The following is a 16,378-nucleotide window of genomic DNA, read 5'->3' as shown; positions in this document are numbered from 1 at the left end:
CTTAGCAGCTTCAACCTCAGCCACCAACAGTACCAATGCTACCTACTCCTCCACAAATGCCAACACTTCTGCCATCACCCCTACAGCAAATTGAGAGACTGCTTCCCTCTGCCTTGCCTGCTTTGACAGTGCTAAATCCAATTTTGGTTCAGTGCCCAATGCCACCAACCCATAGGTACATGGGGCACAAGACATGTCTGACTCAGACTGTATATCAGTTGTGCATGAAGAAGGTGAACTTTTGGGGGCTGGGCAGGATGATGCTAATGATGATGTGAGTGGCAAGACTACATTCTTCCTAAAGATGGAAGAAAATCGCCTACACAACTTGACTTGCCTGCAGATGACCTCACCCGCTTCCACACACCAATTAAAAGGGTAGCAAAAAGGTTTTATCTTCCCATCGATTCTTTGGAGCAACAATTGTGTCTATATGACTTCAAGGAAAAACTTTGGAAAATCACATTATTCATTCTTAACTTGGATTTCGTCTGGTCCGAAGGTCTCAAACTAATGAGTTCACTAGCCACAATTCAGGCAGTCATACCCCGCCTGGAGAACAAATATAAAGCACCAGAATATACCCCAGCATGCTTGACTGTCTACCTGAAGCCTGACTGTGTCATTGTAGTAGCAGCCCAGCGTATATCAAAAAGCCCTGTCATTCTGGTTTCTGCTCCTCGAGACAGGGACAGCAGATGCATGGACTATTTGGGGATCATAGTCCGCTTTATGGCTGTGACATCCATAAAAGTTGCAAATGCCTTGGCCATCTTTGATCGATGTGATCACAAGATGAGGCCCAGTATTTCATTTCTTATCAGCCGTACCACAGAAGACAGAAGGGAAGAGGCTAGGACCATTAACAAGGAGGGTGTTAATGCATCAGCTACCATCATTAAAGCTGCAGTGCATGTTTCCAATGCAGGTTTTCAAAACCTAGCTGGAGCATTAATTTTGTGCAGGCAGGGAATCCTCAATTCTTTCCCTGCAACTCTTCCAACAGAAAGTTGTTAAGAATTTAGGTGTTTAGAAATAGTATCCTTTCATCAGCCAGCCTCGCCCTCTGGTCATTCAGCGTTAGCTATTTGCTGATTGTGTACTCCAATGCAGAGATATTTCCACTAGTCCAAAGGAATTCTGCACCAATGTGGCACAGACCATTCAAGATTGCCAGGACACAGCCAAATATATCATGTTGTCAGGACTGGACACAACCTACTGTTACGCAGAGCTGATTGAACTAGTGTGGTGCTCCAACTCCACACATGAATGGGATCTACAGGCTTTTTGTGTGGCATTCAATCGTCACTCATGGATATACCCTTTGAGCGGTCTCACATTTTTGGTGAGTAGGCTGACTCTGGGCTAGAGCACTTTAAAGAAAGTCGGGACACCTTGGTCTCTCCCATGTGCAAGGCAGTATCCCCAACAATTTCCCTCCTTTAGAGGCATTGTTAAGGGTTTTGCCTACATGCAGCATCTAGGTCGACTACCCCAAAACATGTACCAAGCTCTTCAGGTTCAGGGTAAGGGGATCCAGCAGAGAGAGTCTTCCCCCCACAGAGACAGTCCCTAGCCCCTTCGGCAGCAGCCTCGAAGCTATAATCATAATCCATAATTGTAAAGCACAAACATATCACCCCTTAAGGTTTCAAGGTTCTGGGGACCGTCAGGGAGGTTAAGTGAGGTATTTCCCAGAGTCACATGATGCTGAGCTGAGCTGCCGACTGGGATCAAACCGTGAGCCCCACGCTCCATAGTCAGCTGCTCTGGCCTCTTCGCAACACCTCTCCTAGTTTGGTTTGTGCTTAGTGGCAAACAATCACTCTATTGGAAACAGAATTAGACATTTTCTCCATATATGGCGAGCCATATCCTCTGACAGGTCGGTCCCGCAGATAGTCCAATGTCCCACCACCTCTTCCGAGTACATCAGAGAAGTTTTCGGTGGAGCATTCGTTCATTTTGCTGCAGAAAATTCAGGCTCTTTTGGAGAAAGGAGCCATAGAGAGTCCCAACTTGGGAACCTGGAACTAAATGTTAGTTACATTATTTCCTTGTGCTGAAAAAGGGCAGAGCCCTTTGCCCATTTTTAGATCTCCGATCTCTCCATTTCTTCATGTGGAAGGACAAATTCAAAGTTTTCACTCTGTCTACTTTTTGTGAGTGCTAGAGCCAGGAGACTGGATAGAAGTGTCAGACCTGAAGGGCCCCTATTTACAAGCACCCATTGTGCAAGCTCACTGGCGCTATCTATGGTTCATGGTTGGACAGTAGCATTTTTAGCTTGCTGCGCTCCTTTTCAGCCTCACCCATGCTCCTCGGGTTTTCAGTAAGGTGATGGCGGTGGGCAAAGCATACCTTTGCAGGTCAGGGGCACCAATCTTTCCTTACCTTTACGTTTGTAGAAAGCAAGCCTGGATGGCAACAGTCAGTCATGGTCCACCTCCAGACGAAGGTGAACCTCTCATTGGCATTCACGGTCAATGTGCGAAGGTCAGTCCTGACGACTTCATAGAGGCTCCCTTACATTGAAGCCATCTTGAGTATGGTGCATTTTCAGGCCTTCTCTCCGGATGGCCAAGTCCAGGCCATTCATGCTGCGATTTCAATGATGTTTCAACCTTGGTTCTGGATGTCAGTGAGGGTGGCTTTAGACACTTTCCGGCCTATTGACCTCCTGCATCCTACTTGCTGACCATGCTAGATGGTATTTATGGGTTCTGCGGTGGGATATGAAATCTCAATGGGTCCAGCAGGGGAGGTAAACTGTAAAACTCCAACCAGGTTTTCAAGGAGAAACTGCAATGACCCATCTCCCTACACCACTCCAACCTGACCATGGCGACAGATTGCTGCTGTGTTGGGGAGGCCTTCTGGGAGAAGTGAAGACCAGCGGACTCTTGCGCATCTGAAACTGTTTAGGTTTCCTATTATCATAGTCTATTTGAAAGGGTTCTCCCATTTGTTTCCCTTTTGTTTCGCCCTGTCTGTTTGGTATGCTACAGTGGGATTCTAAATTGGTCCTCCATTGATGCGCTCACATGCATAGTTACCTGTCAAGACTGTTTATAATGACCAACACCTCGGCATTTGGTGAGCTGCAAGCATTGTATGTCAAGTCTCTTTTCATTTCTTTTTTCCTGTCACTGGGCAAAAATAACGTTTAGCCCATACTAAGCTTTCTTTCATTCCTAATGTGGTCACTTTATTTCACAAGGGTCAATCGATCACTTGGCTGACGTTTTACTCATCATTTCATGCTGCCAAAGAGGAGGGAAACTCTAAACCTCCTGCACCGCCGTAGGACTCTCAGGATTTATATTGCCAGGATCAAATAGTTTCGAGTCTATCACCAACTTTTTCTTGGCTACGCAAGATCCAAAAGGGGCAGGGCAACGCAGAAGTGGACAGTTCTTGCTGGTGTGTTCTTTGCATTCAGATCTTCTATGCCCCCAATCCCCTGAAAAGAAGGAGCATCTTGTATGCATTAGGGCCCATTCCACCAGGGCAATGGCTTCCTCCTCAGCAGTGTGTAGGGGGAATTCCCATACCGGATATTTACTATGCTGCAACTTGAGTTTCAGTCCTTACTTTCATCAGACTTTACTGTCTGAATTCAGAAAGGAAAGCCCGGTGAAAGTATAGCCTGAAGCTCAAGTTGTTGCATAGCAAATATCCAGCATGGGAATACATATGTTCACAGAAATCACAGTTTTGCAAGATCTATGTTGCAGGGCTTTTTGATTTTACCATCGCCTCAGACTCCTCTCCTGGGAGGCAATGCTTAATTATTAAGTCAAGAGGTGAGGAATCTGCAGGTAGAAATATCCATCAGCAGAACATGTTGCTTACATTTGGTAACAATCACTTTGGTGGATACGTATCTACATGCATACTTCTCACCAATCTCACATGCCTCTCCATTCGGAGGAGAGATCATACAACCCTCAATAATGTCCCAAGTTAGCTTTGGTACACTGTCAATGCCTTCCGTCCTGTTCCCTCCTTTGAGGGCCTGAGACAGAAGGACAGGGAACTGATGTTGGTGTGCAATCAAGATGACCCGCACAACTCTCTGATATCATATCTAGAGTGGAACCTAAATTGAGTAAGAACTGTGGTGCCTCCTAACAGTGCAGTAGACTATTTCAGGTGTCCTGGTCCATTGCCTGGAGTAGGTTCAAAAGCTGAGGAACTTGATTTAGAGTATTCACCAGAATGATTGTTACCAAAGAACTTGTTTGTTCATCCATGCTCCTTTAATTCTACTGCAAACGAACATAGCTTAACTGATCAGGAAGGGCTCCAGGATAATATCCATTCAGTTACGCATGAAAAATTCATGTTTCATAGACTGTTAATTCCCTAGTCATTTGCTAGAAAGAAGCCTTTGAAAGAGCATTGTTAGTACCTAACAACACCTTATATAAAACTGAAAGTTCGAATTTTGCAGCGGGTTCAGATGGATCTCTAGCCAATCATCAAATAATCTTGCCAGAATAAGGAAACAGAAAGAATCAATCTGGAAGCTGATCAGATCTTTGCCCGGCAAGGTATAAAGGCATATTCGAGGTGAGTACAAACCCCAACCATATCAAACCACTTAAAAAACATGGGAAAAAACACTCTTCATGCAGGTTATGTATAATATTCTGCTGCGTTATTGGACCACAGCAACTCACAAGCCCGGTCCTTTGATATAGGATGAGCCTATAACCTAGACCTGGTGAAAAGCATTAGCCGTTCACGTCTGTGCTAAGCAATCAGTAAAGTTTTATGGCACCATTTCGGCTGTATATTCTGCAATATATTATGCAATAAGGCAATTTGAATGGAGTACCCATTAACCTGGTAGATCAGGAAAATGCTGAATGGACTGGCTGATGTGCAACATTTTTGCATTCAGTTTAGAATTTGAGATTGAAATAGCAGAAAAGACATTTTCTTGGCCACTGTTGATAAGTTCTGGATAAAAAAGTCTTAATGTCCTAATCCCCTCTATATATATTTAAAATTTTTCTTAATTGTAAAATTGTTTTTTTGTGTTTTGTGTTGGGATTGGTTGCAAAGCTAACAGGTGAACGTGTTAAATAAAAATATGACTTGGAAGTTCTTTGCGAAATTCTGGTTTTTATTTGTGTTAGCCTGGTCAATATGAGTGAATATGAAACGTTATGATGCATCATTTTCATCAAATGTATGTGTTTATTTTGGAATATTAGATTAATAATTTTCTGATTTTCTCATAGATTGGATCCTTTGAGCATAATCTTACCACAGACCTTCTAAATCATTTAGTATTTGTTCAGAAAGTATTCATGAAAGAGGTCAATGAAGTCATACAAAAAGTTTCAGGTAGGTTATGTTTTCTTTTAACTTGGACCATTAATATGTTTAAATTATTTTAGTGTTTCAGATATTGGTATTCCTTTGCGATCAAAGCTATTCATTGACAGATGTAGGCACCAATCTAATAATGTTTCTATGAGTATGTGACAGTAATTCTTGTAGTACTACGTTACATATTTATAAATTAATTTGTAAATTTACTCCATAGTTTGTAGTATGGAGGAGTATGAAAAACGTTTTCATGTGTGCTAAAAGAGTGATCATTAAAAAAGGAAGCCACCAAACCATTAATTTATTGTCGGCTTGTAGGCAATTCACAAAGGCATTTATGAGAATGTGAACTAGTACTAGAGGAGTTTTTCATCAAGTATTTATAAATGTCTTTCTTTTTCATCTGAACTTTAGAATCTGAGCGAAATCAGTTGAAGAATTAAGAACCTGTCAGCGTCACCACAGTCTGGCAATGGTCCTGCTTCTTCATGACTGCATATTCCCCTCCCCCCCACACACACATTTTTTTTCACTCATTACTAACATTATCTAACATTGCTTTATGTGTCCTTTTTATCGTATGTATAAACAACTGCTACTAATTTGTATAATGCACCCCACATCAAAAGCCATTTCCGGTATTATTAGTCTTGTTCATTCATGTTTTCCTAATAATTTCTTCATTGTTTTGTAGGTCTCCAAGATTAGCCAGGATTCACTATTCCATATATAGAAATATTAAGATGCACAGCCTAATGAGTTGCTAATAAATTGCCCAATGCTTATTCTTTCATTCACATTTGATGTTTGTCTTTAAAGATTGATTCATACTTAAATCCTTTTTATGGTTATCTGAAATGATGATTCATTGTCAAGAATAAAAATGTTTACAATATTTACAAATTCATTGTAGATAGCTTAAGTCCTCAACGATCTTTTAACATTGTGCAATAGATTTAAATTTGTGTTAAATTGGTATATTAATCATAAGCTTGTATTTATATCCCAATTGCATTTCGGACCCATGGGTATTTTGTCATGACTGCAAAAATGAATCAAGCCAACATGTAACACCTAATAATACATACAAGGAATAACAAAGTACAACTCACAGGCTCAATCTGTATACATGGAAATCATTCAGGACTGTTGTATTATAACCAACATAAGCTCCATTGAAAGCCTATTGTCTGTCATTGTATATACCCTAAAGCTCAAATTGGTCACTCAATCTCCAAGAGTCTCATAATCGGTGTTGTAAGAAGGACACTCAGAATATTATCTAAACGGTGCCCCACATGTTAGGCTGGCATATTACGAGGGAGACTAAAATTGTAATTTGTTTATATGTCTCACTCTAATCTGAGTAAACAGCAGAATATGTTGTTATAATACACATTTAGAAAAATATACCAATGAACGTCTAATTCAACCAGAAAGATATGTTAAAGCATGTGGCCCAACCAAAAGAATATAGTTTCTCGTGGAGGATCTGTGAGCCGCCTATTAAATAAACTTTTATACGTTTTAGGCAATTTCTTCAGCAACATCTAAGCAAGTCATCCAAATATACACATCCTCACCTATCTGATAGAGACTTCTAGCCACAGATTTTCTACCTTTTTTAATTTCCCCAGGCATCAGACTGGATCCAGAAGATTTTTCATCAGCAGTTCCGGAAGTGACGTGTCAGTACCTATATAGATGAAACCCAGGCGCACTGACGTCAGTTCTTTTCTTTCCATGCCAGCCAGTGCTGATTTCGGAGAAGAGCTACCCCACTGTTGTTTTTTGACCGTCTTTTTTTGACATTATGTCAACTATTTTTGAGATTTACGTCCTGGTGTGTCGAGGATGCTCAAGCCTGGTATCTGAAAGATACACGTTAGTGATAGATTCCTTACCTTAGAATATTCCCCAGGCGTCAGTCTGGATCCGGAAAGTTTTCTGCTTAGTAGTACCCCTGCGCACCAGTAGGTGGCACCGTGTGGCTTCACTGGTGTCGTGCGCGCCGGGACGACATCACGGAGGCTACTTAGGCGCCACCCATGCGTGCTGACGTCAGTTCTTTCTTTTTCCGTGCTGAAAGCGCAGATCCGAATTGAGCACGTACCTCGGTCAATTTTTTTTTAACACTTTTTGAGACTTTTTGTCTTCTCCTCTTGTCTCCTGGTGCACGTAGGGATGCCCGGCTTCAGGTCTTGCGGGTCGTGCCGCCGTAATATGTCGGTGGCGAACCCCCATGATGTCTGCATCTACTGCCTGGAGACCGACCACGACTCCCGGGATTGTCGGGACTGCCGTGCCATGGCCCCGAAGGCATTATAGGAGCGGCACCGGAAGTTGCTGGAGGTTAGGCACTCCTCTCACCGCCGCTCTGGGTCCATTCGCGGGACCGCTCGCGGGACTGCTGTCGTCGCTCCTCGGACTCTAAGTCTTCACCTTCAGATTCCGGTAAGCGGCGCCATAAGAAGAAGTCGAAGAAGCGTGTTCGCTCTCCGATGTCCCCCCTTCGCTCCCTGGAGGCGGACGTGGGGAACAGGGGCTCTGCCCCTGCAGCTCCGCTGAAGCCTGGGAGTCCCGCGGCCTACTTGCTATACCCGGGTCCGTCGGCGACTCCCGCACAGCGGCAAGAGTTTCTTGCTGCCTTGGACCGCCTGTTTAGGCCTCGGGCTCCCGCCGGTACGTCTGCGGGCTGCGCAGCCCCTTGTCCAGATCCTGTTGACCCGGCGGCACTGCCTCCGGCGCCAACCCCGGAGCCACTGGATCCAGCGCCTGTGGCCCCGGCACCACAAGGTGCAACGCCGCTGGCTCTGTCCCCGGCACTGCCCTTGGCTCCGCACTGGGTGCCGTTTATCCAGCCCCTGCCTCGGTTCTCTGACAATTTCGTTACGACCTGGGATCCTCATTAGGATGGGGCTCCGGTTTGGCCCTGGCCGGCATCGCTGGGAGCGCCGCCAGGCACCTCTCTGACTCCGGTCCTGCCGCCGCGACCGGCTCCTTCTACCCCGGAGCAGGATGAGGACTGGGACAGCTCCGAGGACCCCCTTGCGCAGCAGTGTGACTCCGAGCAGGATTGGGTGGATGACCTTCAAGACGCGGGTGAACTTGATGTGTCTTCTGCCCCGGGTTTGCTTCGCCTCCGCCTACTATGGAGGAGGGCGCTTCCTACACTATGGTGCTGCATTGAGCCGCGGAGACTCTCGACCTCCCTACGGTGGCCCTTAAGACCAACCTCCTTACGGAGGTGCTCCAGACGGCGTCTGCATGGTCTGAGCCGCTGCTCCCTTTCAATGAGGCCCTTACCAAAGTCCTCCTGGGTACTTGGTTGCGGCCGGCCTCGGCTGACGCCGGTGGATAAGAATGTCGCTAGGCGTCATCGCCCGGCGCCTGGTGATCCCGCCTTCTTGACAACTCACCCCACGCCTGAGAGCCTGGTCATTCAAGCCTCGATATCGCAGAGTGCCTTTCCCTCTGCGCCACCGCATGAGGACTGCAAGAGGCTGGACCAATATGGCAAGAGGTGGTTCTCCTCGGCCAGTTTGGGGTTGAGGTCGGCTAATACCGCCTGCTTGTTGGGCCGTTACTCCCACACAGTGTGGGATTCAGTGGTGGAGGTTCTGCCTCAGTGCTCTGAGGAGGTCCAGGCTGTCCTTTCCCAAGCAATTGCGAAGGGCAAGGATCCGGCGAAGTTTGCCATCCGGTGTGGTTTGGACACTGCTGATTCGTTGGGCAGGGCGATTTCCACAACGGTGACGTTGCGGCGCCACGCCTGGTTGCGTTCCACTGGCTTTTCATCCGATGTCCAGAGCTCGCTCATGGACATGCCCTTCGATGGCTCCCGCCTCTTTGGTGATAAGGCGGACAATGCCCTGGAGCGCTTTAAAGACTCCAGTGCCACGGCCAAGTCTTTGGGTCTTTCCTCAAAAACTCCTGCCAAGACGGGGTTTTATTCCTTTCGTGGCCAGGGCAGGGGTACCCAGGCGCGATCTTCCAGCAAGCCTGTGCAGAACCAGACTCAGCGAGGCCGCGGACGCGGGTTCTGCAGGGGCGGGTCTGGTAACCAGTGTGCTTGGCAGTCCACTTCCACCCCGGCCGCTTCCGCCTCAAAACCTTCCTAATCCGAGCATCAGGGGGCCCTCCATGCCAGTGGGTGGCAGGGTTCACCTCCACCACTGGCACGAGATTACGTCAGACAAGTGGGTGCAACAGATAATCTGCCAAGGTTATTCGCTTACCTTTCTGTCCTCCACTCCAGCCATGCCACCTCGGTACCACCGCATGTCGGGGTCTCATTTGGCTCTTCTCCGTCAGGAAGTCACGGCCCTCCTGGCCAAGGGGGCCATCGAGTACGTTCCCGATCAGGAAGTAGGGAGTGGTTGCTATTCCCACTGCTTCCTGGTCCCCAAGAAGGACAAGGGCGGCCTGCGCCCCATCTTGGACTTCCGGGACGTTAATCGTTTCCTCCGGAAGGAGAAGTTCAAGATGCTGACTCTAGCTCAGGTCCTGTCTGCCCTGGACCCTGGAGACTGGATGGTAGCGTTAGACTTGCAGGACAATTATTTTCACATTCCCGTCCTGCCGGCCCACCGGCGTTACCTGCCATTCACGGTAGGCCAGGAGCATTTTCAGTTTGCCGTGCTTCCCTTCGGCCTTACCAGCGCCCCTCGGTGTTCACGAAGGTGATGGCGGTGGTCGCCGCTCATCTGCGCAGGTCAGGGGTGTCAGTTTTCCCCTACCTCGACGACTGGCTGTTGAAGGCGGCTTCGCCCCAGGCAGTTGTCTCCCACCTCCAGACTACGGCCGACCTCCTGCATCTGCTGTGGTTCTCCATCAATGTGCCGAAGTCGCACCTGAGTCCCTCTCAGAAGCTCCCTTTCATCGGAGCGGTTCTGGATTTGACGCTGTTTCGGGTTTATCCTCCTGACCAGTGAGTCCGGGATATTCAGGCTATGGTTCCGCTCTTTCAGCCTCTATCCCGGGTTTCAGTCAGGATGACCCTCCGCCTTCTGGGTCTGATGGCCTCCTGCATCCTGCTGGTGCCACATGCCAGATGGCATATGCGGGCTCTGCAGTGGGACCTGAAGTTCCAGTGGGCGCAGCATCAGGGCAACCTGTCCGATCATGTCCAGATCTCAGAGGGCACTGCACAGCAATTGCAGTATTGGCTCACAAATCGCAATTGGGTCAATGGCAGATCCCTCTCCCTTCCCCAACCGAAGCACACCGTAGTGACGAATGCGTCCCTCCTGGGCCGGGGAGGCCACATGAGAGAGGCACAGATCAGAGGCCTCTGGTCTCTGGCGGAGTCCCGGCTCCATATCAACCTTCTGGAGCTGCGGGTGATCCGACTTGCACTGAAGGCATTCCTTCCCTCTGTCTGGAGAAGTGTAGTACAGGTGTTCACGGACAACACCACCGCCATGAGGTATTGCAACAAACAGGGCGGGGTGGGGTCATGAACCCTATGTCGGAGGCTCTGCGCCTTTGGACGTGGCTGGAACATCAAGGCATTACCCTGGTGGTTCAACACCTGGCAGGTTCTCTGAACGCCAGGGCGGACGAACTCAGCCGCCGGTGCATGGTGGATCACGAGTGGTGTCTGAACTTGGACGTGGTGCAAGGTCTCTTTCTGCGATGGGGAGAGCCTTGGTTAGATCTATTCGCCACCGAAGAGAACGCACAATGTCATCAGTTCTGCGCGTTGGAATTTCCAAGGCTGCCCTCGCTTGGAGACGCTTTTCGGCGCGAGTGGAGCTGCGGTCTGTTGTACGCCTTTCCGCCTATACCACTTCTGCCCAGACTGCTGAAGATGATCAGGGGCGACCGGGCCCAAGTCATTCTTGTGGCTCCGACTGGGATCGAAGAGAGTATGGTATCCCGAGCTACTCAGTCTGAGCATCGATCCCCCTCTCAGTCTGCCTCTTCGGGAGGACCTTCTGTCGCAGCAGCAGGGGACGGTCCTCCACCCGAACCTGTCCTGTCTCCACCTCCATGCTTGGAGATTGTGCAGTGACAGTTAACACCTTTCGATCTTCCTCCCAAAGTCTGTGATGTCATCCTGGCAGCCAGGCGTCGCTCCACTAAAATGGTGTACGCCTGTCGGTGGAACAGATTTGTGGCATGGTGCACAGCTAAGACTGTGGATCCACTTTCTGCCCCTCTTTCTGTGGTTCTCCTGTTCCTTCTTTCTTTTGGCCAGCAGGGCACAAAGGTTGTCTTTCGGCTATCTCTGCCTTCCTACGGCTTCCTGATCAGCCTTCTCTTTTTAAGTCCCCGGTTGTTAACCGTTTTCTTAAGGGCATTACGCATACGTTCCCACCTGTGCCCTTCATAATGCCTCAGTGGGACTTGAATCTTGTCTTGACTTTTCTGATGTGCGCTCCCTTTGAGCCCCTTCATAACTGTCCCTTACGTCTTCTTACTCTCAAGGCGTCTTTCCTGGTAGCTATCACCTCTGCCAGGAAAGTGAGTGAGCTCCAGGCTCTTTCTTCCAGACCTCCTTTCCTTTCTGTTCATCAGGACAAGGTGGTTCTGAGGACACGTCCTTCTTTCTTGCCAAAGGTTGTCACGCCCTTCCACATCGGGCAGACCATCACTTTGCCCACCTTTTTTCCACCTCCGCATGCTTCATGGGGAGAGGAGCAGCTCCACAGTCTGGACCCTAAACGTGCGCTTGCATTCTATCTGCAGCGTACACAGCACTTCCGGGTGTATGATCAGCTCTTAGTTGGCTACGTGAGTGCCAAAAGAGGTCGGGCGGTACACAAACGGACCACCTCCAGGTGGGTCGTTCTGTGCATCAAAGCATGTTACTCCTTGGCCAAGAAGGATCCTCCTCTGGGACTGCGTGCCCATTCGTCCAGGGCTACTGAAGCCACTACTGCCTTGGGACGCGGTGTCCCCTTGCAGGAAATCTGTCAGGCAGCTACGTGGGCCTCGCTGCACACGTTTACCAAGCACTACTGCTTTGACAGTCAGGTCCGGAGAGACGGCTTCTTTGGCCGTTCTGTACTCCGTGACTTTCTGGTGTAATTTGTTCGCAGACCCACCACCGGGGTTGGTATTGCTGGGGTATCTATTCTAAGGTAAGGAATCTATCACTAACGTGTCTCTTTCAGATGCACAAGTTACTACTTGTGTAACAATATAGCTGTAAGAGACATTAGTTAGTGATATATTCCTTACCGCCCTTCCCATCCTCCCCGTTCTGCGATCTAGTTACTAGGGTTAAGGTCATCCCCTTTTAGGGCCCTAGTTTTATGCACCAAAGGTCAGTTTCTCGCATGACAGAACTGACGTCAGTGCGCTTGGGTGGCGCCTAAGTAGCCTCCGTGACGTCGTCCCGGTGCGCACAACGCCGGGTACAGGCGTGGAGCCGCACGGCGCCATCTACTGGCGCGTAAGGGTACTGCTAAGCAGAAAACTTTCCGGATCCAGACTGATGCCTTGGGAATATTCTAAGGTAAGGAATCTATCACTAACTAATGTCTCTTACAGATATATCGTTACACAAGTAGTAACTTGTGCTTTAAGCCCTGCGGCACCTGTCACCGACCAATGTCTGCAATGGACCCGCACCTTATTTGTCTTTGGTGTCTGGCGCACGACCACAACACCAATTCATGCTCCGATTTCTGGGCCATGACACCGAAGGCTGTGAGGGAGCAGTCCCTGAAGCTGCTAGCGGTCCAAAGACTTCCTTGTCCTATTTGTAGTCCACAGGGAACTCGGGCAGGAGGCACAAAAAGAAGAGCGAGAAGTCGGAGGCACAAAAAGAAGAGCAAGAATTCAAAGTGCTCTTCGAATTCTCTTCGTCCATCAGCCGATGAAACAAGAGAGTCTCGACATTCTAAGCCTTGTGCTTAGGCCGACTCTGTGCCTCCCCAAAGTTCCTGAGGCCGAATCGACCTCCGCCCAACTTAGAGTTCTGTGAGGCCATGCGCCTCATATTCGAGCGTCCCAAACCCATCGATGTGCCTTCGGGCCTTGCGGGGTAGGAAGGCACCCTATCTGGTTTTGCGCCAGCAGCTCCGGCCCTAGCTCTAGTGGGGCCCAAAGGGATCCAGTCCTGGATCCAGGCAGATGCCGGTTGTGCCATCTTGACCTTTCCTGACACTGGTCCCGCTTTTCTTCAAGTACAACTACTTGACTTCTGTGCACTGGATCTGTGTTGCTTATGCCTTAAGTTTCAAAGAATAAACACAAATAATGTTCATCTATAACATTTGTCAATGCAGACAAATTGAGATGGAACAATCAGTTTCATGTCATGTGATTAAACATAAAACGACATTTAATCTGTTCAAAACACAGAAAAATGACTTAATACAATGCAGGTCTTCATTTGGAAGTCTTTGCCCAATGTATTTCGGTCCCCTTGGCCCTTCTTCAGGGGCTTGAATCTAGAAATAACATAAAATGATATCTGCTATGACACAATTTCAATGGGCAGGGAATTCAAATCAAACATTCTACAGCAATGTGACATGCCATTAATGAGAGAGTAAATTGAATCAACTGTTGTATAAAAAAGCTCCATGAGAAAAAAGGGATAGTAAATCAGAAAAAGGAAAAGATGTGAATGAAAACCCAAGAGACTTAAAACTCCGAAAAAACCCGACAATGCAGACTGATACCCAACCTCAGTGTGAGTGACCTCCTAGTGGAAAAACGCTTCTGAAAAGTACAACCAGCATGCTCCTTTGTGTCGGATATACTGAAGACTAAATACCTCTAAAAATGCGGATCCTGCTGTATAATCCTATTAAAAAAGAAAACCAAACACAAATATGAAACCACCGTCCGTCTGCCTATTTCAAACTGAAATACCGTAACCCAAATGCACTGACCTTGCTCAGCAATACTGGTAACGGAATAAAACGTCGCCTGCAAAACAAACCGAATGACCGATGATGTCCAATGGCAACCATACAGTGAGATAATCCCCCTTCCTTCCTGAGATTCACGGTTCATTACCTTACACTGGTGTAAAAAAGCTCCAATAATGAACGCTGGATTTGGTGTTCATAATCAAACCTCCTCCCGCCGCTCTCTTCCGTGAATGACCCGCGTACTGACGCACAACACTAAAAAAGGAGTAGATTAACCAACACTAACAACGAACTATTGTGAGCGAAACCTCCCCTCAACAAAAGCCACTTCAAATGCGCCATGTTAAAACTAAATTAGCCTCCTGCTATTTCGATACTATACCAGCGAACTTAAATGGCCGAGCTCACGCCACCTGGCTCATAACTGGAAACGAATACTCAGCCCATTCTATAAGAAAAAAATCTTTGAGCGTTCATACAACGTGTGGTGAGTCACTACGAGTGAAATAAAAATACTAAAGGCTAAGGTACCCTGGGTAAACAAGATTAGAATGTGACAGTGGCTACACATTTCTACCATAAGAAAGTGCCAGCACTTCTATGTATCACTACCCTGGTGATGCTCCATATGACTATGGCGCCTATAAAAAGCAAGATAAATCTACTTTCTCATTTAACCCCTTCGGGTCTTGTGTATCAAGTCGCCTGATCCAAAAGATTTCTCGTTGTAGTAACGATCTGGTTAAATCTTTGCCTGGGGTCAATGTTGCTACTTCAATGATCTGAAATTTATTTTGAACGATCGTGTGACAAGCCTCCATCCAATGGCATGCTAAACTGCTATTAGTGTTCTTATTGCGGATAGTGCTTTTATGTTCGGGAATCCTTATTTTTATTTTTATTTCCGTTTTTCCAACCTAAAGTAATCCACATGGACACTTGATTCCATAAATTAAATTTTTTTAATTGCAGTCAGCATTGTGTTTCAATTTGATCGATTCTCCAGTGATGGTATGTTGAATGTGATTGCCAATGCTCCGGCTGTGTCTTCCCTGTTGTCATCCCTGACTCTGAGTTGGAGTCGGAGGTGCATCGCCAGATGCCGACTCCAATAGGAGACTTGCCTCCTAGATCGAAGCCCGAGATTTAATTTAATCAGCTAGGCCTCAGAGAAGACTGGGAGGGGTCACTGGACCCTTTAGAATACCAGCCCTATGAGGAAGAACAGTGTGGCTCGGTGTGGGGACCTGGGTGAGTCCAGCGGCCTGGATATGTCTCCAGATGCTGCTCTGCTTTCTCCCCCTCTACTGTGGCTACAGAGGAAGGAGCTTTTTAGGCAATGATGCTGTGGGGTTTGGCTGAGGTACTTGACCTTCAGCTACACACGGTGACAGTCAAGACTAATCTCTTGACAGAGGTGCTGTAACCGGGCAGTCTCTACGTCGGAACCGTTACTCCCATTCAGTAACACCCTCAAAGACGTCCTGTTTGGTACCTGGTCCAAACCCAGCACAGGGGCTCCTGTGAATAGGATGATTGCCCGCTGCCATCACCCCGCACCTGTGAACCCAGACTGTGAACCCAGACTTACTCACGCTACACCCTACCCCTCAGCTCTTGGTGGCCCAAGCCTCCACCTCACAAGGCACATTCCCTACCTCTCCCTCAAATAGGGAATCCAAGAGGCTGGACTCATTTGGTAAGGAGATGTTTTCTTCCTCCAGCCTGGCATAGATGTTCATGAATACTGCATGTCTTTTGGGCCGTTATTCCTACACTTTGTGGGATACATTTCGCTAGTGCTACCACAGGTCCCGGAAGAGGCCGAGCCTGTACTCTTCCAAGCTGTCACCGATGGGAGGGATGCGGCAAAGTTTACTATTCGATGTGGACTTGACACGACGGACTTGCTAGGCATAGCGGTTTCCACAACAGTAGCCCTTAGACGTCACTCCTGGCTGAGGACGACTGGCTTTTCAGGAGATGTCCAAGCTTACTTTATGGACATGCTGTTTGATAGCACCAGTCTCTTCGGAGACTAGGCAGATTCGCCGATTGAGCGCTTTAAGGATTCTTGTGCTACGGCCAGGTCTGCTTTTCACTCCTATTGTGGCTACGGATGAGACTTCCAGCTGCTCCAATTACCACCCAGCCGCCGCTGCATGGCCGAGAGTGTGGTACTCACAGACATATTGGGT

General features: G+C 47.9%; 1 protein-coding gene across 12 annotated transcripts in view; it reads left to right on the top strand.

Annotated features, from left to right (window-relative positions):
• The window catches only part of BLTP1 (bridge-like lipid transfer protein family member 1), a 1,988,102-nt gene that overhangs the window by 1,231,938 nt on the left and 739,786 nt on the right, over nt 1–16,378 (top strand). For all 12 annotated transcript variants that reach the window (XM_085641559.1, XM_085641555.1, XM_085641564.1 and 9 more), the window contains one exon: nt 5,256–5,361. In XM_085641559.1, the coding sequence (XP_085497685.1) occupies nt 5,256–5,361 (106 nt within the window). The remainder of the gene's footprint in view (nt 1–5,255; nt 5,362–16,378) is intronic.

The sequence above is a fragment of the Triturus cristatus genome, chromosome 2_2, assembly GCF_964204655.1.
Source record: "Triturus cristatus chromosome 2_2, aTriCri1.1, whole genome shotgun sequence".
In the NCBI taxonomy this organism is placed as follows: Eukaryota; Metazoa; Chordata; class Amphibia; order Caudata; family Salamandridae; genus Triturus; species Triturus cristatus.
The sequence above is the reverse complement of the archived record's forward strand: the minus strand, read 5'-3'. Positions and strand labels throughout refer to the sequence as shown.